Here is a 22,040-nt window from a genome sequence, read left to right as displayed (position 1 = left end):
TCAAGTGTCCCTGCATGCTTGGCTGATGATGAACTGACGGATTTGGTTCGAGAACATGCGAGATGATCAGCAAATCATTGAATTTCGTCTTTTGATTTATTTATCAGCTTCACAAGTCTCCGGTAACAGTCGGAAAATTTCCGTTCCTCTTATGTAACCCTTTTTGGTTTCTCTCGCTCAAGAGAAAGTTGCAAAATGTGTTATATTGCTTAATTTTTAACATGCACAACATCAGAAGCATACTTCCCAGACCCAAAATGCATACTTCCCAAATTTCAACCCTGACGAGGAAACTACTAAAGTACGAGCATTTTCAGACACCCTTTTCCTTTCGACTAGCAAGACTCCAGACAGGATGCTCGATTAGGTCATGTTCTTTAAAGGGTCGTCCGAGTCGTAGATGCAAAGGACCAATGTCGACTCAAACAAGAACCAGACAGAAAAAACACCGACTCGGAACCAGAAAGGAAAAAAAGAACTCAAAATCCCACAGTCCTTCTGGGTCTAAAACAAAGACGCAAGAACATGCCGACACACGAACACGTGACGCATGAACGGAAATGGGAGAAAAGAGCACGCAGAGAGAGAGAGAGGGCAATGGCGAGGGGAAGAAGAGACCGTCTCACCTTCTTCTCTTCTTCGCGGTCCTTCAGCTCGATCTGAAGCGAACAAACCCCAAAAATGAGAGAATGTCTCTTTTTTAAACTCTGCGCCAGTGCAGAGTTCACGTGTTTTGAATCCGAGCTGCGACTCAGTGAGTGGAGTGAGTGAGTCTGAGACCGGGTGGCACTCCCATCACGAGCGACTCGCAACTTCACGACCAGCGAAGATAAAAACACGAACGTTAATCTCGGTTAGAAATAGTAAAATTAATCTTTCAAGCAAAGACTAAAAATTGGACTTTGGATCCTTAACCGCCTACAACATTGAGAATAAGTGTCCACTTTGCATTGAAGATAAAGTTGTATTCAAGTTTGAAATTCGATTCTTTAGTCGATGAAGAGTTGAGTTGAAGTAAATCATATGAAACATATAATAATGCACATAATTTTTGACAAGTCGAATTCGACAACTTTGCTTTTGAATATTAAAGTCAACAATTCCCAAGCGATGATGAAAATGCTCATAAATATGTGTGGGTACGTTGGCTATTTTGTGTGTGGAGAGCTTTAGAAACGTAGAGAGTTGAGCTTAGATGGAAAAAGCTTGTATTCATAATCTTGTAAGAGAGGTGTGTTCTTCTAACAAAAAAAAAAAAAAAAAAGGTATGTTCCCCGTCTAGCAATTTGAACATAGTTCTTTCCCTCCTTTGTGCATTTATGTGCCAAAACCTTCAAAGTTTTTATATCTTTTTTCGCTGAATGGTCAAGTTCGAGATTTTTCTTTTTAAAAATGTTTCCATTTTCCGACTGAAAAATTCTTGGTCGCTTTCTTTTTAAAAATAAAATAAAATTATGGCTTTCTTTAGTTTCATCTATCTATTTTCAAATGAAACTGGATGAGTTTGAGAACCGCCGGACCCGCCATTAGGTTCACCCATCTAACGATTAGCGAGTTCGATAGTCCCCCTCTATACGCGTCGTCTCATTCACAGAGTACAAAATTACATGCTCATGGGGTTATTTGATTCGAAACGATGAGATAACACTAAAAATTGGAAACATAATCGCGTCCATAAACTTACCTAATGTTAAATAGAAAATCTTGTGTTACTCTAAGAATACCATGTAATATATTTTTTATTTTTGCTTATAGATGAGTGAAACTACCACATTGCAGTAAATTATACGTTCAGATACCGTACGTAATCAAATAGCCACTTTTAAATTGAATCTCCACATAAATATTATTTCCATAGGTAACTGTTTAAAATGCAAAATGGCGTGAAAAAAAAAAAGGTCCGAGTGTGAGATGAATAAGATCTACATAGAAAGAATAAGATGCTTATGGGGGATGCTTAGACAATTATATTGACTATCCAAATTAAGATTTTTGTTCAACTTAACAAAAGAAACATGCATTATCAGGTGACGTTACATGGACATATGCTCACAACGAGGAACAAGACCGTCAGTCTCTCATCACAATAACCTTGATAAGCACACCTTCACAAAGACGAATCGGACTTTTGGGAGCAAAAACTTCCAGAGGAGGTTGTACTACTTTCAGGATCAGGTGAAGCTTTTTACATGAATCCACAAGAACGTCAAGCCCAACAGGATAGAATGTAAATGGGCTCTGTAGTTTCTATGGAAAATTGCTCCAAGACTGCTAAACGAGACACCCACTTCTCGGCTCCGTAAGTGAACTTTTCTGTGGCCAGAGTACAAGAATCGCAGAGCTTCCTCATCCTCCATAGTTACACAGTCTAGTACCTGAAAGGCTGAGAAAAGGATCGAGTTCAGTTTTGCCGACGCAATCATAACCATAAAGCTGTGCATTTACAAAATGAGCGGAAAATCTCATCCATATGTCTGTACCAATGACAGAAATGGAATGAGCTACCATTTAATATAAACACGGAAAATGAGAGCATGTGAGTAGTGACACTGGAACTGCAACACGAAACAATGGTATTGCAAATTTCGTTTCGAAATGCACGTTAGAAAGTCCATTTTGCAGCTGGGAAGAACGTCCTGATGTCAAAGACACTAGTAATTTGAATTTCCCCGATCTGCATTTAATTTCAATGCTTTCCTTGCAGTAACGGGATGCTTTCTTTCCCTAACCTCATAATCAATTTTCACTCCCATCCATAGACTAGAGCAAACTGTTGGTGGGTTGAATTATCTGCTCATTATCATTTCGACATCCGAATTGTACAAAGCTCAGCCAAACCTCTGGGACGATACATATGGCCTTGAAATCCATCAGTTTCATATCTACACATTGACATACTTATCGACATATCCCTGCAAAAGTACCACAACATGGCATTAGGTAACCATGGCAAAATATAATAATGGGGTGCATTTGCAGGATATCTGCCATCAGGCGTTAAGAATGAGGAAGGGTAAAGAATGCTTAATGTAACTTCTCCTCGCCCCAATTATGGTAATCTAATAAGAAGTGAATACTTGTACCAGGACTTACCATCACAAGTTTTGTAAGTTTGCGTTGTGAAGAATCAATGTAGTGATTTATCTTTGCTTGAGATTTCGGTATGTGGTGGCTCTTCATAGCCCCAGTTACTTTGTCAACAGTTTTCTTCACAATAGTCTTAAATGCCTCTTTGCTCATATTCCCTTGCCGCCACGATGGCCGTAGAACTTCCTTCACAAAATCTGCAAGGGAAATTTTGAAAAGTTTCATCGACCTAGAATCCTTGCGCTTCTTGCTCTTCCCAGGGGATTTGATCTGATCAATCTCCATTTCAAACTCTGTGGCATCTGCTGCATCAATTGGATTACTGATGCTCGCATTCTCAACTGCACCAACTTCCACTTCTGCAGTCTCACCAAACCCATCATCATCTACAGATATGGACGGAGCGAAGGCTCCAATCTCTTTCCTTTTATTGTTCTCTTCCACATCTAATGGCGTATTCGAATCACTGGTCCTCAGGATGACATCGCTATCATCAACTGATTCCGCCTTATGTGCACGGTCAGCTTTCTTGACTGAACTTGAAGAGGGTTCAATACTGTCAAAAAGTGGATCATATTGATCACCACCCACACGTGGTAAATCCCGGTCCATCAACGTGGCAGATTTTGGTGAGGAAGTTGTTTGTCTTGATCCAACACTGCCGATGCCTATTCCATCAACTGATGCATGACTGAAAGGGAAAGCTGTGTTATATCTACTGTGGTAGTTTTGCCCAAAAGCACCAGAACTAAATTTGGAGATCAATGGCTGCTCAAAAGTAGATGCATAAGGGTTGTGAGAAGACCTTCTCAGTCTTCCATAATCCAGAGCAGAAGTCTGCTTCCCGCCCAAACCATCAGGCAAAAATGTAGATGAGCTCAGCCCTCCTGGAGATGCAAAGGCAGATCCACCGTGTCGCAAAGCAGGGGGAGGGTTTTGCTGCTGCACATACGGATGAACTTGCGAAGACAACTTCAGGACTTCAGGCGGTGGCATGCTGCCACTTGGGTAACGTTGTGGTTCAGTAGGATGGGCTGGCCCCGCTGAACCAGGACCTGCAACCGGTGGACCGGGTATATTGCCAGGAACGTAGGTACTTGATCTATAATCTTCTCTGGGCTTAAGAGATTGACCAGGAACCGGCTCCGCAGAGTATGCTCCGGGTGGAAACTCACCCACGTGTGAATGAGCAGGCACTCCAGTTGGGTAAGGTTTCAACATCTGAGAACTGATGTTAGTATGTGACACGTGACTCTGCTGAAATTCCGTATAAAGAGCAGGGCCGACTGCTCCTCCCTTCACTGCCGAATCATATTGTACATGTGGAAATGGCTGTGGCGGCAGCATGGAGCTCCAGTTGGAATTCTGTGGTGCAGAAACAAGAGGCTGTTGATTGCATGATAGCATGGACAAAGGAAGACATTGAGATGCATAAGGAGACTGTTGCACAACATGATCCCCAGCCACCTGCTGCAAATTTCCAGTGACTGCACCTTGCATGAACGGGGAAAGATGTTGAGGCCGTTGAGGAGGATGGTGTGGAATACCTGCAATAGAGTTCAAGAAAAAAAATGTCTTCAAAGCCAGATATTGAGACAATAAGTAAAACACTTACTGCAACAACCGATGAGTATGCACCAGTCTGCCAGACATTATCTCCTTATACCTGGAAGAGATTCGCTCGCAGAGATTATTGCAGCTATTTTGTCAGGCAATGGCTGAGAAGAATCATCAAGCTGAGGCAGGTTATTAGCATTTTGAGGCCCACCCCTGGAAGGACTGGACTGAGAAGACACTGCTAATAGATTCTTTCTAGCAGATTGGAAAGCATTATCAGTGCGAGACTTCAGTGAATCAGCACCGCCGAGAGGTTGCTCTATAAACCTATCAACTGAGATTGGCTGGTGAGTCCCAACTCCTTCCTCAAATTTCTTAGTACAAGGAATTCTAGTGGAAGAATCATCTTCTGGAACTAATTGTCTATATGGCAGGTGCATGTCAACACCACCCTCCTTGTCGTTCTTGGGTTCATCTTCACCAGCTATACCATCCCTACTGAAAACATAAGCTCGCGAGGCATGTCCCAGAGAATCGTCTCTTTTCTCATGTTTAACAGCATCAGAGATTCCATCTGGCACGTTCTTGTGAATTTGCCAAGGTTTGTTCTTGACTTCACTATCCCCACCATATGGAACTCTGGCAGACAGATTCTCCAAATCAGTTTTATTGGAGCGTAAAGGCATTTCAGGAGTCTCTGCTCTCCTCCTTTGGCGTTTTGATCGCTCCATCTCTGCTTCATGGTGCGAATAGCGGCAAGAAGCACCACGGTAGCACCTACCTCGAAGGAAGTCAAAACACTCAGGCATCCGACTTTTATTCCGTCTCATACCATCATTGCCAAGTTCTTTCGAATGCCTCAAAACAGGAGACCTGCTCTTGCTTCTTCGGCCCCTGGGAGACCAGCTGGAATATAAAAAATTGCGGCACTTAGAAAATTCCTTTTCTATTTTCTTAGCATTTTGCTGATCTTGTGTTACTAAAACTGTAAGAGCTTCAGAGACTTGACCAAAGCATTCAGATTGAGATACCTCCACAAAGATATATACAAATCCCAGTTTGAAGCAACAGACATACCAAGAGACGGGAAAAAGATTAACAGATGTATATAATAGTGCACTCCTACTACATCATCTGCACACACACGCACACACATAACCTGAATACTGGCAGATACCTGCGAGATCGGTTTCGTCTGTCTCTGGTCCTCTGCAAACTCCTCCTCCGTCTATTCCTTCTACCTACTGGAGACTGGCTCCTGCTCCGACTTCTCTCCCTTTTCTTATGACGCCTCCCAGAATATAATGAATCATCAGAATCACTGTCACTAGCTCCTTTCCTCACCAGCCTCCCAAATTCATCCACTTGTACTGCAGTTGAATTGGGCCTTAGTTTCTCTCCTCCGGTTTCCTTCTCAGACGTACAATTCTCATGTGACCCAGTGCTTAGACTTCTTAAGCTGTTATTTCTAGCAAAAGCTTCTGAAGACGCAGCAGTGCGAATTGTTCCTTGGCGATTGTAGTTCGTATCAGAAGGTTCATCACTCAGCCCAATTTCAGATGAGGTTGCAACAGTTTCCACGATCCTAGTCTTCACATTGGAAACACGAGTTGGAGCTACAAATGATTTCCCAGATTCTGATAGTGGTCTACCGACCTGTTCAATCTCGCCGAGGTTTGAAACTTGTAAATCTGACTCAGATCTACATTCAGTATAATCAGACTTGTTTATATAACCAGATGAAACTGACAGTTCGGCCATTGTATGCTTTTCTTTGGAATGCGGCACAGCAGAGTTCTCCGAGCCGTCGTCGGAAGCATAGTCTTGCACTAATCTGAATGGCCTACCTCTTGTGACAGTTGGTGAAGCAATTGGAGGGCTTGAAACATTGGCTGGGACAGTGGTCGATATTTTGGCAATGCTCGCTCCAGCAGGTTCAGGCAGATTAGAGTCTGAGCAGATCCTATTTGATGGACTCCCAGGTAGCAACCACTCCTGATTAGGAAGAATCCCAGATCCTGCACTTACCGCACAAACAACATCAGTTTGCTTTGGGATTATACTACAGAAAAGAAATCAGAACGCGATGAGATGAGATCAAGACCCACATTAGAATGATATAAAACTTAGTTTGTAGTCAAAAGCTCAAATGGGAACGAAGACTCGCCGACACCAAGTCTGATGACACACAAATTATGATGAGTTCTCAGTCCACATCACTATCATAAATACTAAACTAGAAATTGGTCACCAGTGCAGTAACACAAGACAGGAACCAACAAACACAAAGCATTGAACTTCTCTTAACTTGAAATATATGCTTAAGAAAATGACAATTCAACAAAATTAAGAAAAAAGTAAATGTATACACGCACACGCACATGTGAACAAGACTGACGTGAAGGAAAACTTAGTTCAAAACCGAAAGCTTTACATATCACCAATATTGTAAAATGAGGCACAAAAAAGAACCGAAAAAAAAAAAAAGTGAAGCAAAGGAATATACAGAGACAAAGAGTTAATATCTCGTGGACTTTGCTTGCATTGTCTTGCATGCCAAAAAGGATTCTGCTTTAGGAACGTGACCCAAGAAAGAAGCACAGCGTATTAGAGAAGAATTCCAAAATCCCTGTATAACAATAACTATCGGGTTGGATGACGTATCCACCAAGCCCCGACTTAGAATCAAAATGGACACTGAAATCACGTAAGAACTTCCAACCACATGGCCTCAGAGCAAATAATCAGACTTGACAAAGGAATACCAAGGTTTAAATGGGACTCTTGGGTTTCATTTGGACATATAAACCGAGAACATTATAAAAAGCTACATTCCAACCAAATGAATCAGGTATAGTATAATTTCCAGTACCACCGCATGAATTCTAGTTCGGGCAATTGTAGTCCAATCATTCATCGACGACCAAAATATGCTGCTATTACAGATAGAAAAGGATAAATAGTCAAGGCTACCTTGATGTACATAATCGCTCCGACCTGGAACCTCTGAAAAAAGAACTTTATTGCACAAAATATCCTGAGGTGATGTACACTGAACAATTTGTGGCATTGTCGGCTCTTTCCCGTTATGATCATCACGAACCAAATCAGAGTCCTCACGGTGATATTCAACTGGTCTTTCAATCTCCTGATCCATGTCAACCTGGGTAATATCATCTTGAAACAATAAAAGAACCAGATGTTCATAATTGACCAACCTTAGCGATCCAATATATTGCAAAGCAGGGGGAGAAAAAGAGAAACAAAAAAAAACAGCAAACTTATATATGAAGCAGGGCAAATTCGAGATCAGATGAATGGCTTGACAACTACTGGACAAGCACATAAAGGAAAAGATTGCATGGGTTGATGATAGAACCTATCCACACACTTTGAGCAGTCTCTCACAAGAAAAGACATGAATTGAAAATAAATGTCACTATGAAACTTGGACCAACCTTCCATCTCCATGTCAGAATCAGAATTCGGATGCACTACGGAAGTCATAACGAATGGTTTGGTCTGCACAGAAATACCAGCCTCCGAAGGCCTTAAGTTTAAGGCACCTTCCTGCAACTTATCTCCAAAAGTGTATGTTTTCTTTGCCCATTGATAATATTCATGTGCAACCGCAGCATCACTTCCAGGCTCACCACCAAAAAGAAATTTGAACTCAGGATTTGCAGACTCCCTGGTTCGAGCCATATCTTCAAAACCAGGGCCATTCTTGGCAATAAACTGGCATAAAGTTTCGATCCTTTTCGTGATTTTCTCGTCAGCTGGTTTTGGTGGAGCTGGATGGATGTCTATCTCCAAAGCCGTGCTTCTATCTAATGCAGAAATGGATCCGTACCCTTTACCTAATGACTCCACAACCCTTCCTTCAGTGGTGACAACTTTATCATTTCTCTGTCCAGAACCATCAAGTGCCAATTCGGAAGAAGAAATATTGGACATAGAAGATGCGGGCAGCAGAGGTCTACAGAAGTGTGGAGAAGGTCGAACAGGTGACAAAGAAGTATGTGGAAGTGGAGGTTGGGGAGGGGGAGGCGGAGGCGGCGGGGGTGGGGGTGGGGTATTGGGGATTGGAGGACCTTGTACAGAAATAGGCTGCTTAGGCTGCGAATTGACTGGGTGCCAGTATGTAGTGTGCCCTTGAACAAGAGGAGGAGGAGGAGGAGGAGGTGAGGGAGTCGGAAAGCGATGAGAATTTTGAGTCCCTACATGCAAAGGATAACGTAGGTTATGCTGAGAATTGCCAGAAGGGCCAGCCATCGGCATTCTTCCGAGTATTGGCGGAGGCTGGGGAAGGGAGGCATGAGACGGGTTAGTAGGGTTTGGCATTCCAGTAGGAGGACCCTGAAAAGGTGGTCCTCGAGGAACCTGATCAGACATTGGTAAGAGCTGATTGATCTGAGGAGGGACAGCAGGAGGAGGCCGATGCATTACAGAACTCGGTGCTGCCAGAGGTTGGGAAGAAGTAGGACGAGGCAAGAGATGATGTTGCGCGTTAGGACCTTGACCAGTCTGATGACCATAGTTTCCCTGGCCATACATATTGATGAGACCTGGGCTTTCAATTCGTACCACCTTTTCTTGCCCACCGACACCTTAGGTCCAGGAAATCCGCACCACCCTGTGAAGTAGAAAGATCAAATCATCAAGCTAAAATCAAGGGCCCGAAACGAAATGCTTAACTCTGTGTTAAGACAGTAAGTTCGGAAAGAAAAGGCCAACTCGCGTTACAAACAGCGCGAGAAGCAGAAGTCGCGCACGCATTTTGCCCGTAAAACATTTGAGAGCAAGGAACAACACCCAAAATCTAATCCTAGCTTCCCCTCACCGAATCAGTCTAGAGCGACAAGTTCACCTCTCGATCAAACTCAGCTTCATTCTCGACCACAACGGCAAACGACTCGTGAACACACATTTCCATGTCCTAAACAGCGGAAAACGAACAACAGCGAGCTAATCAATCCACAGTGCGAAGCCACTAGAGATTTCCCGCGTCTCAGAAACTCATCACGGTCCAGCATCTAATTCCACATCCCGCAGCGCGGCGCGAGGGCAAAAGCCTCCGCCGCATCACTCGGAAAAGGGGGAAAAAAAAGAAAAAGAAAGAAAAGGCTCTCCTCACCACTCACTACTCACTCCGTTCATCAACTCGGACAGAATCGAAGGACGCAAACCGAATCCGTCACTTGCCGTTCGCTTCCTCCGGCGCCTCCGCCTCAGGAACCGACGAGATCGAAGCGAGACGAATGCGTAGCCCGAGAATCCGCCGCCGCGCTTCCAGCTGCTCAGCGCGAGCGAGAGAGGGAGATATGATCTCGAATTTGGGGGGGCGATGCTGAGGAAGAAACTCGGAATTCCGTCGTGAATCGAGCCCTAGAAATTGGAGAGTCGAAGATCTTTCTGAGCAGATTTTTGGAGCTCAAAGTGAGTTTCGGCTCTGGAATTAGAACGGATTTTCTAATTACGGAAAAAAAGGAAATAGAAAAATGGGAAAAAAAAGGGGGGGGGGTGGGGAAGGTATTTCTTTGCGTGAGAATTAAGGGAAGTCATAATAATTACTGCTGGCTTTGTGGCGCTTTCTTGCGACTCGGATTGTTTTGCGAAAAATGAGTATTTTAATAAATAAAAAATAATTTTTTATATAACTTATAAAAATAAATAAAGGAAAAATATTTTCTTCGCCTGGGCAAATATTCAGACAGAAATTGATACCGATAATGAAAATATTTTTCATTAACTAATTAGTCCAAGCAATAGGTGTGATTATTTTTTTTTAATTTTTTTTTCAAATCACTAAACGAATGGAGCCAAAAACTGACCACTTTCATCTGTGTAGATGCACGCCAAAATCCAATTTTGACAAGAACAGGGCATTATGAGGAAAAATTAATATTAAAACTTCGGGATAATACCATTAAAAAAATCCAAAATAGTACATTTGTGATCCACTTGCTAAAACTAATTTATAAATCACTAAAAACTCCGAGGTTCTCTGGAGACTCTTCAAAATGTGATCGACGTGTGATCAACGCACCGGACACGCCAACGACATGCGAGTGCGGAATCTCGACATGCCATTTGGAAACACACGTAATCAATTTTAAACATTTTCATTAAATTAAAAATATAAATTTATCAGAAATATAGATAAGTAAGTCATATACCCAGCTACCCCAACATTAAAATATCAAGAAGTTCCAAAAAAACTTAATCGTGAATCTCTAACGGAATAAGAATAAGAAGAAAATCCACAGCTAATAATTTTACAAATACATGATAAAATGCGACGTGTCAAAATTCTCTATTTTTGATAAACGACATGTCGGCATGTCGTGTCGATATTGGTTCTACTTAAAACAAGATGGGAGAGAGCTTTCTGCTCGCGGCCATCCGGAGGGTGATCAATGGAGATAACGCGAGGGAGGATTTGCAAGGCTTCACAGATTCTTTGCGAATCTGTATAGGCAAAGTAACATTTGCAAACTTTGAGCATTTTGCATTTTCTATATGGTCTTTAGCTAATACATCATGATATTAAATCAAATATTTTGATTGGTTTGTCAAACCGCTTCATTGATAGTAACAGGAGGAAATATTACATAGTATTGCTCCCCTCCCCATTGTGTTCAAGGAAGGACTCTCTCTCTCTTTCTCTCAAAAGGTTGCATCGTAGCAGTTAATCTGTAGTAATTAAGGTACGGTCCGTTGCGCAACGTACTCTTTTCGATCAGCGATTCAACAGGTTCTGAGCATGTTTTTCGTGTTTCGTACGTGTAGTTTTAGAAACTCGTTTTCCTTCGACCACGTTATTGTCCGAATCGAATCATCTCATGAGCACGCGACAAAGTAGTCTTCTAATGAGCCGACGCATGAAGAGGCTACTTGAAAATATAGACTTGCTGGTGGGGTCAGCCGCCAGCGTCTTGCAAGCTTTGCCCAAGTCCAGCTCGAGCCGCAGGTTCCGGAATCAATGAAAATTCAATGGCCCGTACCCGACCCCGATCTATATCCATATTGACACGTCCCGCCCTTCTCCGCCACCGCTCGCTCGCTTGCTGCCGCCTCCTGCACGTTTGCCACCGCCGCCGCCATTGCCTGCTGGCCGCCCGCCACCGCCCCAAGAGAAGAAAGAAGACGTCCGTCTCGTTCTTTTTACTGTCGTGCTGTCTTGGTATTTGTTGATTTCCCAAAGACATGCTCTTCGCCGGTGCAGTCGTTCACCGTAACTACCCATCAGCTCTTCTTCCTGCACCTGCCGCCGCCGATCTTGCCGCTGGTATCAGCATCTTTCACAATCCTAGCCACCAGAAGTCCCTCCCCTATTGGCAAAAAGTGAGCTCTCAAATCCACTCCACAGTGTGCCCCCACGATGATCCCTCCGCCGTCCCCATCCGCACCTTCCTGCGCCGCGTCGAAGACCCCGCGGGGGTCGTCCCTGTTGCCATCCAAGAGCACGGAATCCGCGCCTCTGAGCTCGTTCAACAAAAGTGTCCTCGGTTCCCCCACCACGAACTCGACGCACCTGGCATGCGGCCCGAGCAAAGTCCCTGGAGGCTCTCGACTTGTCCAGCCCGGGTGGCGAGACGTGGACAACCCGCCTGCTCGTCTGGTGTGCGGCCGTTACCGGCGCGACCGTCATGGCGGCGTAGCCCTCGACGGCACGGGGAGACGACGTCATCACCATGAGCTGCGCGTTGTTTCCCACCGCGAGCGTAGATATGAACTCTGCTGAATCGGGCTCTTTCCCTCTCTTCCCCCTCACAAAAATGAGATCACGGCTCGCGTTAGACCTTGCTCTGTTTCATTTTAGGCAAAATTTTCCATGGCTACCCTGATCTCCATCAAATTGAAACTTTGCATAAACGAAAGAGCTCTTTGCTTACCATTTTCAAGACCCTGAGGTGGGCGAATAGCAGGGTGGGCGGTAGTGGGCGGGCAGCGGGGGCGGGTGGCGACCATAGTGGGCAGGTGGCAGCGGCATTGGCGAAGCTGGTGGGCTGCGGCAGGCGAAAGGCTTGGAAAGCTATAGCCTACGGGTCGAAAACGGGTTGAGCTAAAATCCATTAAAAATCACATTTAAATAAGTTTTATAATCTTAAACCCATATTTGACTCATTTTTTAAGGCAAAAGACATTAGTAGTGCCAATATTTGTGTACAACGCTCAATTTAATGCTAATATTTTTTTTAAATCACTTGAGTGCCAATTTCTTTGAAAAATAGTTATTTCAGTGCCAACTCCTGTGAGTTTTGTGAGAAATCTAACGTGGCATATACATGGCTCGTCGGAGCTTCCAAGTCAGCAATTAAAAAAAATCAAAAGTTAAAAAATTTTAAAAACTAAAAAATAAGGTAAATAAACTAAAAAAAAAAGCCTACGTGTTGCAGCGGCAAGGGCTTGCCGCCCACCATCGCCGACCCCGGCGAGGCCTCGGTGGGGGTGGACGGGGCTCGGCAACCCCCCTCGACCATCCCCCACCCCTCGTCGGCCATTGCCGGTGATGGTGAGTGTCGGTGGCGAGCCGTGAGCCCTCGCCATTACAACTTTTGCTTCCCTTATTTTTTTTTCATTTTCTAGGTTGTTTTTTCTACTTAATTTTTAATTTTTAAAAAATTTAACTATTTTAAAGTTGAACAGTCCACGTGGATGCTAAGTGAGTTGATTTTCTTTAAAAAATTGACATGTAATAGTAAAAAATTAATAAAAAAAATGCCACACATAGTGTTTGGCTGAAATTGACACTCAAATGATCATTTTTTTTAACCGGAATTGACACTTAAGTGATTGTTTTTCTTCGATTTAGCACTTAAGTGATCCAAAAAAAATATTATCACCAAAGTGAGTATCGTACACAAATATTGGCACTGCAAGTGTCATTTGCCCATTTTTTAAATTTGGTTAACCCATATATTACCCAATAGTATAAAAAGTGAGTTAAAAAATGGGTTAATGATCCATATTGACACATGTACTACAAACGTCCAAAAGAATTTAAACAACAAAGTACAAGTCTTGGGAACGGGTCGAGTTACTTGGGGCCTGTTTGACAACTATTTTGATTCTCTGATTCTGATCTTTGGAACATAAATAAATGAGAAACCTATTTTGTAACGTAAATTATTTTGATTATGAAATTCTCTGGTTCCGATCCCCGGAACAGAAAAAGATGATAAACTTATTTGGTAATGTAAATGATTCTGATTCTAAAGTTTTTGATTATGTTCCTAAGAACACATTTGAGCAGAAACAAGAATAAAAAAAAAATTGATTCTTTGTTCTAGAATCACTTTTGAGAAACAAGGCCAACAAAGTGAGAGCCTTCTCCCTTGGTTGCATCCACTGTTCGTCATCGACCACCACCGTCCTCCTCGAGCTACTGCCGCTCATAGGAGAAAAAGGGAAAAATAATAGAAAACGAAATAAAATAAAAAAATATTTTAAAAAATTCAATAAATTTGTATTGCATGAATATGTTTTAGCAATATCATTTTTCTTAACGAATTATAAGAAATAAATATGTCATGATTTGATTAAATATAATACATGTTTAACTAATACAGATTGGGTATGGGTTTGGTTGAATACGTAAGTATTCAAGTGCAAATTCATGGCAAAAATTCAATTGCAAATTGTCTATTGAGTTTATGTTCTTTCTTAAGGATCTTGCATATGTCTTTATGCTCTACAAAATAAATAGACTAATTATGGTTTATGCATGATATATATTTATTTTACTAGTAATGTTATATAGGTTGATTTTGTAGTGACAACACATAATTATTTAACTCAAATGAAAAAATTGGGAACAAAAATTGTTCTTGGGAACAAAAATTCTATATAGTTACCAAACGCATTTATGTTCCAAGAATAGAAATTTTGTAAAATTACCAAACATGTTCTGACTCTCTAAAACTCATATAAAGAACAAAATTAGAAAAAATCAATTTTTTCATCCAAAATGATATCAAACCTCATGGAAGTCCATATAGCACTTTCTAGACATGTAATATTGATTAATACAAGTCAAGTAATCACAATAACTTAACATACCATTATCGAAACTTGCTCGCACAACATCAAAATTCAATCTAAGTTAACAGACATCAAATAACTAAGTCAAAAGTATTAAGTAGATCAATTTATCTTAGTCCCTAGAATTTTTACTTACTTTGAATAAAGGCTTGGACAACAGTTTTCACCATCTTCGGGAGGAAATTGTCCAAAAAGTTATAAACCTATTGCACTTTGATCAATTTAGCCATAAATATTTCGACACTTTGCCAATTTAGTTATAAACATCACCGACACGACTTTGAATGTTTTACGTGACATGGTTGGCACTGATGTGGATAATTTTTATAATTTTATTTTGAAAAAATTTGAGTTTTCAATTTTAGGCCAAACTTGGTGAGGTCTCGGCCCTCACCCAAAGGCTAGCGAGGGTCGCAGGCCCTCACCGGACTTGATAGAGAAAAAAAGGAAAACAAAGAAAAAGAAAAAGAATATTTTTTTAAAATTATAAAAAAAAGGTTTAAAAATTTTCTTGCCGACCATCTTACGTGGTACTACTGGCATTCAAGTCAACGATTGTTAGTTAAAATTGGCCGGATTGACTCATGACAAAGTATTGAAAGGTTTAGGATTGAATTGGCCAAAGTGCAATATGTTTAGCACTTGTTGGACAATTTCCTCCCATCTTCGTAGCAAGATAAACAAGAAGAAATATTACTAGTATCTTAATATTACAAATAACAATACTAATTTGACAAAAAAAAATTAATGTCCATAAATTCACCTTGAAAATCATCGAAAGATGAAATTAGAAAGCTTTAACAACACAAGTTTGAGACATTCATGTTTTAACTCGATAGATTGGGGAGTGAAAATTGAAGAGAAAATTGACACGAGCGTTCTTCGTCTTTTGAAACTTGAAAAACTTGAAGTGAGTTTATACGATCAAGAAGGAAAGTGCACTTGGAAGACTAATAAGAGTTACAAAGAGACAGGAACAATTAATCAATTTTAAAACTTAAAAGTAATGATGACACGAGGGTTAAAATAAAGGGTGGAGAATGAATAGAGGCGTGTTCAAATTGTAGATATTATGGTAAATTGTTAAGATATCTTGTATTTCAATACATAAATAAGGAAATCATTGTCTGTTCTAAATACCTATAACTAGGGGTGTCAACGGGCCGGGCCGGGCCCAGCCTAAAACTAACAGTACCTAGCTAGGTCCGGCCCGAGCCCGAATTACATATACCCCAACTTTTTGGGTAGGGTCGGATTCTTTTTTTTCTTTAGAATCAAAAGCACTTGATAAACCCGTCGAATGAAAGAATATAAAAAAATAAAAATAAAAAGAAAATAAATTAAAAAGAAAACGTGGATGTCAAAAAAGCCGGAGTCGGCCTGGTCCGACCCGGCTCGAGCTTTATGTGAACATTACCAAAGCTTGATCCGAAAAGGCCAGAAAATTTGGTGAATTTTCGAGCCGGGCCGGCTCGGGTTTGGCCGGCTCGGGCTTTTTTGACACCCCCACCTATAACTTGTAACTATTATTGAGTCAGAAAATGGTAACACTTAGGCTTTGCTCGTTTTGTAGAAAATAAAACATTTCTGAAAAATATTTTTTACAAAGTCAATGGCAAAAAGACATATGGAGTGCTAATATTCATGTACGACCCTCACTTTAGTGCCAATATTTTTTTTGAATCACTTAAGTGACAAATCAGAGAAAAAAAGATCACTTAAGTGCCAATTTAGGCAAAAAAAGATAGCCTAAGTGCCAATTCCATCAAAAAAGTACACGCGAGATTTTTTTTTTTTTATCATTTCTTAATATTATGTGGATTTTTTTTTAAAAAGTTAGCCCGCATGGCGTCCACGTGGCAACTTTTTTTAAAATTCAGTCCTCGTGGATGCCATGCAGACTTCTAAAATTAAACCGAAAAATAACTTAAAAAGGAAAAAAAAAGTTGCGGTTGCAACGGCAAGGTCTAGGAGCCCACGCCATGGGTCTACGAGTCCTCGGCCAGCCACGGCCAAGTCTTGCCAATCCTTGGCAAGGCCTTGGCGGGAGTTGTTGTGTCTTGGGATGTAATCTCTTAATCTGAAAATTCTAACCTTTCTTCTTACCTAACAATTGAATTCTTAGGGTGTAGAGCCATGGGCGGCCACCCTAAGCACTCCCCCATATATTGTCGGCCGGCAATGGTGGGCAACGGCAGCGAGGGCTCTGAACCCTCGTTGCTGCAACTTTAATTTTTTTTTTTAGCTTATTTTTAGTTTTTTAGTTTATTTTTACTTTTTACTATTACGTGAATTTTTTTATTGATCTTTAATTTTTTTTTTTTGCTAACTAGATCATCCGGCGAGTCACATAGATGACATGTATGCTTTTCGGAGATGCTTACCGGAGTTGGCAATGAAATAATTATTTTTCAAAAAAATTGATACCTAAGTGATAAAAAAAAATATTAACACCAAAGTGAATGTTGTGCATAAAAATTGGCACTTTAGATGTCCTTTTGCTTAAAGTTAAATATTCAATAAAATGATAATATTTTTTCATGTTTGACTTTGAAAATGAATAGGAAATTATTTTCCGCTTGTTTGGTATGAAAAATATGATTTGATTTTCTAGGAGAAAATTACCAAAAATTAAAACTTTTAACTGTTTTTTCCTTTTTTTTTTTTTTTGTCCTATGTCAATTGCGAGGCATAGGTGACGGACAAGCTCGAGCCTCACTAGATCCGGTGAGCTTAAGCCTCGCCACGGGCGACCTCCACCCGGTCGGCGATCGATTGAAGAAGAAGAAAAAAAGGAAGAAAGAAAAGAAAAAAGTAATAGAAAAAAAAGTTATTATTATGAAAAATTTCAAACCGGTACACTTGTGACAAATTTACCTCAAAATTATTTTTTTTTACCACAAAAAATCCAAAACTGGTACACCTATGATAAATTTACCCCAAACTATTTTTTTGATCACTAAAAGTCCTAAACTGATATATATGTGATAAATTTACCCTAAATTAATTCTTTTGACCACGAAATACCTCAAGTCGATACACTTGTGACAAATTTATTTTACATTAAATTGAGTTAATATCACTAAAAACTCTAAATTGATAAATTTGTGACAAATAGAGGGCAAAAATTCCAAAATGATATACCTGTCAACTACCACGTGTCATTCAACTCAAGAATTTGATAGTTAAATTTATCGAAAACTAACGGAAGATAAATTTATCACAAATGTACGAGTTTGGGGTAAATTTGCCATAAGTGTACCAGTTTGAGTTTTTTTGTAGTTAAAAAAATAGTTTAGGGTACCTTACCAAAAAAAAAATATTTTAGGGTAAATTTGTCACGGGTGTACCAAATTTGGGTTTTTTATGATATTAACCCTATAAAAAAAATATTGGTGAAGGGTGCAAACAGATAAGAGAAGGAAATCATCATTATTTCCACTTTTGAAAGTGTTTTGCCGAAAATATATTCTTTGACTAGATTATTATATGTCTATTAAATGCCGAAAAATTTGAATTTTTTATAATTATTTTTCGTGAAACAAGTGGAGGCTTGAAAAAAAAAAAAAAAATTCTCAAATTTTGTTTGGGTCTTGGGCCCCACAACGGGCGGGCGATCAATGTTTTGTTTTCTTTTTTCGCCCGGAAGTGAAATTGCGAGTCGCTCATTATCTTCTCATGACGGGAGTGCCACTCACCCTCAAGCTCGCTCGCACACTGAGTCGCAGCTCGATTCAAAACATGTGAGCTCTGCACTAGCGCGGATTTTAAATAAGAAGAGGCATTCCCTCGTTCTTTCGCTTTGTTCGTCGCGGATCTGAGCTGAAGGAAGCGAGGAAGAGAAGAAGGTGAGGCGGGCTCGTCTTCCCCTCGCCATTTCCCCTTCTCTCTGCGTGCTCTTCTCTCCCATTTTCGTCAATGTATCATGTGTTTCGGGTGTTGGCATGTTTCTGCGTCTTCTTTGAGACCAAGAGGGATGTGGGATCTTGAGTCTTTCTGGTTTCTGGTTCCGGGTCGGTGTTGTTTTCGTCTGGTTCTTGTTTTGGTCGACATGGGTCCTTTGGATCTACGACTCGGACGACCCTTTAAAGAAAATGCCCTAAATCTAGTATCCAGTTCTGAGTCTTGCTGGTTGGAGGGAAAGGGTGTCCGAAGATGCGCATACATTGGTCGTTTCCTTGTCAAGGTTGAGATTTGCGAAGTGGGTTCTGGGTCTATCATAGTGATGCTGCATTATGGGTCTGGCAAATACCTGCTTCTGTCCTTCTGCATGTTACATTCTTCTGGAGATGAATGCTTTGGAGTGGGGTGATTTTATGCGTAGGTGGAAGATTCTGAAGCTAATGTGCTTCATTGGTAAAGGCATTTGTGGTCACAGTAGTGAAGTAACCAACTCCTTAAGCTAATAACCAGCAAAATGTTCCTCCGATTGATCAGAGTCGGCCGAACTCTTTGCAGCAATTGTTGTTTTCTTGTTTATCGTGCCTTTGTCTGAGGCGCCGCTTGTGATGGCTCCTTTTCTTCTTTATGAATGCTACAATTACATTGTTCAGATGTCAGTCTATTTTAAACTAGCTCATTTATTCTTCCTCTTTAATCCTGTTCTGCTTCTTCATTCTTTTACAGAAGTCGAGGTTCAAGCAAATTGTTTCAACACTCAATGAACCTGTGGTAGGTGAACGAAGGCGTGTTGATCATGATAGCATGACGACTAACAATGTATCCTCAAGCACAGTTGCTTGTGTTTATGCGACGAGTGGGAACTTATTGCTCGGTAAACCCAAGCCCGCTTCATTAAGCTGATGGTTGTGACTCATGTCGTGAGGACATCAAGTCAATATCTCAAATTTTAACTGGTCATAGGGAAGGAAAGTTCTGGAATGGATTGCTATATGATCAATTTTAATCTCCTGATGTCTTTAGCAAGATAAAAGAGAGGAGACCTTTTAGTAGAAACTATTTCACCTACTAAGCAATCACAATGACATACTAATCCTTGGTTTTTCCAGCTTCGTATATGTGTGTCATCCATGATGCTTTTTTGAGTTGAGTTTTGTATTGTAGGCGCAATGGCTAGGAAAGGTCAGTCCAGTTGATATGACGGGTGCTGCTCTAGTTTAGCTACATAGTTCCTATGACTGAATTTCCTGCTGTTTCGATTCTGAATAATCCTTTGACAGTGTATCCCCTGGAACTTATACAATTTTCGTTATTGCTAAATCAGGCTCTTGGTTTCATGTAGGTAAATTTCAAGTCACGAAATATGGGTCGTGGAGTTAGTGCTGGTGGGGGACAAAGTTCTCTGGGCTACCTTTTTGGCAGTGGAGAGGCACCAAAACCCACTGAACATAATGGAGGAGCTCCAACCAGGGTACCTGACACTAGTAATGGAACTTCTCACAGGTCTACTGCTTCTGTGCCACAAGTAGATGTCACTAAGCAGATTCCAGCGGGCATTCAGGGGAGCCAGGCAAACAACTATTTCCGCACTGATGGTCAAAACAGTGGCAACTTCATCACGGTATGATGTGGTTGAAACATGTCGTTTGATCTCTTCTTAACCTGTTTCTTCCCCATGCGAGTGTTGAAAATACCAGTATCATTTACTGGGATGGTGTTGTTAGGATCTACCTTGTGTGAGTTATTCTTCGAGATTTATACTGGGACTCAGTTACATGTAGTTTAATTAGGGTTGGATCATTTCTATCTCAGAGGATCAGAGAGCAATTGCGACTTGTGTGTATGTCCCAGAACTTTTGTGAATGTTCTTGTGAAAACTGAAACTAATAGATCACATATCAACCGTCATGTATCAAGTTTACTTTTTAGCTGGATAGAGTTTTTAGAGGTTTCTACCTGGAAGAAGTAGTGGACTATAAAATGCATGCCTAGCGAGCTTTGCCTGGAAACTCACCAGGGATTTTCCCTTTTACCCTGTTTAGAACTAACTGAACTTTCTTTGTTGAAAAATTTCAAATTGATGCCGAGATCATGCTTAAATCGATGGTCTCATCAATATCTGCAAATAGTTGGAGCCTGGGCGCTGCATATAGGTGATTGCTTCATTCATTGGAATAGCAGTCAATGTAGATTGACGGCAACTTTTCAGTGCAGAATATAACTTCAAATGTTGAAATGCTTTGTCTAGAGGGTTATTGCTTGTGTCTTAAGTATTTGGTCTACTTTGGTTGTCCTTATTGTCTGTGATTTGAGCTGGGATTGTCGTGGTACTCTGCACTTATTAGCGTTTATAGTGGCGAAAGCTATCTTCACCCTTAAGGAATTGTTTCCCAATTGTTTTGTGGCTTCTAATCTTCTCTCAGTGCAGTGTTTGCAGATTTTTCATAGCTTCTGAATCCTTTTTCCAGTTTCTTTACTTGCACAGGACTTCTCAAACCATTAGACCTTCTCCGTACAGGACCAGCCTTCGACTAAGGTCCACACAGCCCCTGGCGGTGGATCTTCCTTGGAGGCAGTGGCAATGGCAATTGATGCGCCAGATCCTCATTGAGTAATCAATTACCTAGCGGGAATTTCTCTTGAAGTTGGATGAATTTTTGACTACCATCATGTCTAGCCTACAAGCAGATGCTGCCTTAGTTATGAAAGCACGTATTATATAGTTATACTCATTTTCTGGATTTTACCCAGCTAATCATGACTTCTATACTAACTTCAATGCACGGGCTGCCTCATGCCCAACGAAGCAACTAAATTCTCAGTTTGTTGATCGCGGTCGCGACCTTTTTGACTTTGGCTTGGCAAAGCTAATACTGAAAATATATAACTTCTAGTATTTAGACTTTTGTCTGCTGAATTGCTATATAGAGCACTCTTTTATATTTTCTGAGCACATGTTAATACATCATCCTTTGTTATAGTCGTTACTGCCGTGTGCTCAATATTCTCTGTGAAGCTTATTGTGACCGAAGAAGAACACACTTTTTGAGAATCTGTGTCATGTCAGTTGTGACACTCTCCAACACGCGATCGACATGTGATCAATGGGTGTCAAACATTTAACACATGATTAGTGCTCCAAGCATGCTAGCGACACGCAAATCCAGTATCCTCATACGCATAGGATTAATTTTAAATATTTTCAATAAATTAATAATCAAAATGCAAATCTATAAAAAATATATATTTAAGTTATATATCTAGTCATTCCAGAATTTATATATCCAGCCATCCACAAAAAAAAAAAATCGTAAATTTTTAATGAAAGAAGAAACTCATTACTAATATATATATATATATATATATATATATATATATGATAATATAAAAATGTGTCCAAATTCTTTATTTTTTAGAAATAACGTATCGGTGTATTGTGTTATGTATGA

The 22,040-nt window shown here is 40.7% G+C and overlaps 2 protein-coding genes across 8 annotated transcripts; one reads left to right on the top strand and one right to left on the bottom strand.

Annotated features, from left to right (window-relative positions):
• Positions 1 to 1,959: 1,959 nt before the first annotated feature.
• Positions 1,960 to 9,995, bottom strand: LOC115743432. Of its 7 annotated transcripts, XR_007198580.1 has the most exons (9): positions 9,782 to 9,995; positions 8,103 to 9,280; positions 7,618 to 7,821; positions 5,822 to 6,662; positions 4,754 to 5,550; positions 3,893 to 4,634; positions 3,094 to 3,778; positions 2,730 to 2,912; positions 1,960 to 2,383 (listed from the first exon to the last, which is right to left on the bottom strand). XR_007198580.1 is itself a non-coding variant. In XM_048279875.1 (8 exons), the coding sequence occupies exons 2-7, from the start codon at positions 9,199 to 9,201 to the stop codon at positions 2,883 to 2,885; spliced, it is 4,512 nt and encodes a 1,503-aa protein (XP_048135832.1). In that variant the 5' UTR covers positions 9,202 to 9,280; positions 9,782 to 9,995; the 3' UTR covers positions 1,960 to 2,383; positions 2,839 to 2,882. The 7 variants fall into 7 exon arrangements, 2 of the variants coding, with proteins under 2 accessions (XP_048135832.1, XP_048135833.1); XR_007198576.1 differs by having other exon boundaries at positions 3,094 to 4,634; XR_007198579.1 differs by having other exon boundaries at positions 3,094 to 4,634; positions 9,789 to 9,995.
• Positions 9,996 to 19,393: 9,398 nt separating this feature from the next.
• On the top strand, positions 19,394 to 21,487 carry LOC115742332 (protein SPIRAL1-like 1). Its single transcript, XM_048279898.1, has 5 exons — positions 19,394 to 19,465; positions 19,756 to 19,773; positions 19,934 to 20,212; positions 21,110 to 21,237; positions 21,278 to 21,487. The coding sequence occupies exons 1-4, from the start codon at positions 19,409 to 19,411 to the stop codon at positions 21,200 to 21,202; spliced, it is 447 nt and encodes a 148-aa protein (XP_048135855.1). The 5' UTR covers positions 19,394 to 19,408; the 3' UTR covers positions 21,203 to 21,237; positions 21,278 to 21,487.
• The last annotated feature ends 553 nt before the right edge of the window (positions 21,488 to 22,040 follow it).

Source organism: Rhodamnia argentea, chromosome 6, assembly GCF_020921035.1.
Source record: "Rhodamnia argentea isolate NSW1041297 chromosome 6, ASM2092103v1, whole genome shotgun sequence".
Lineage (NCBI taxonomy): Eukaryota > Viridiplantae > Streptophyta > Magnoliopsida > Myrtales > Myrtaceae > Rhodamnia > Rhodamnia argentea.
This window is presented reverse-complemented; position numbering and strand designations above follow the sequence as displayed.

Bases quoted from the DNA above. Each gene is read 5' to 3' on its own strand.
- LOC115743432 (XM_048279875.1), bottom strand. From the start codon at position 9,201: ATGTATGGCCAGGGAAACTATGGTCATCAGACTGGTCAAGGTCCTAAC. The intron at 5,551-5,821 runs GTATCTGCCAGT...TTTATATTCCAG, and splicing joins AGACGAAACCGATCTCGCAG to CTGGTCTCCCAGGGGCCGAA. The intron at 4,635-4,753 runs GTATAAGGAGAT...ACTCTATTGCAG, and splicing joins TGCGAGCGAATCTCTTCCAG to GTATTCCACACCATCCTCCT.
- LOC115742332 (XM_048279898.1), top strand. From the start codon at position 19,409: ATGTATCCTCAAGCACAGTTGCTTGTGTTTATGCGACGAGTGGGAACT. The intron at 20,213-21,109 runs GTATGATGTGGT...TTCTCCGTACAG, and splicing joins ACAGTGGCAACTTCATCACG to GACCAGCCTTCGACTAAGGT.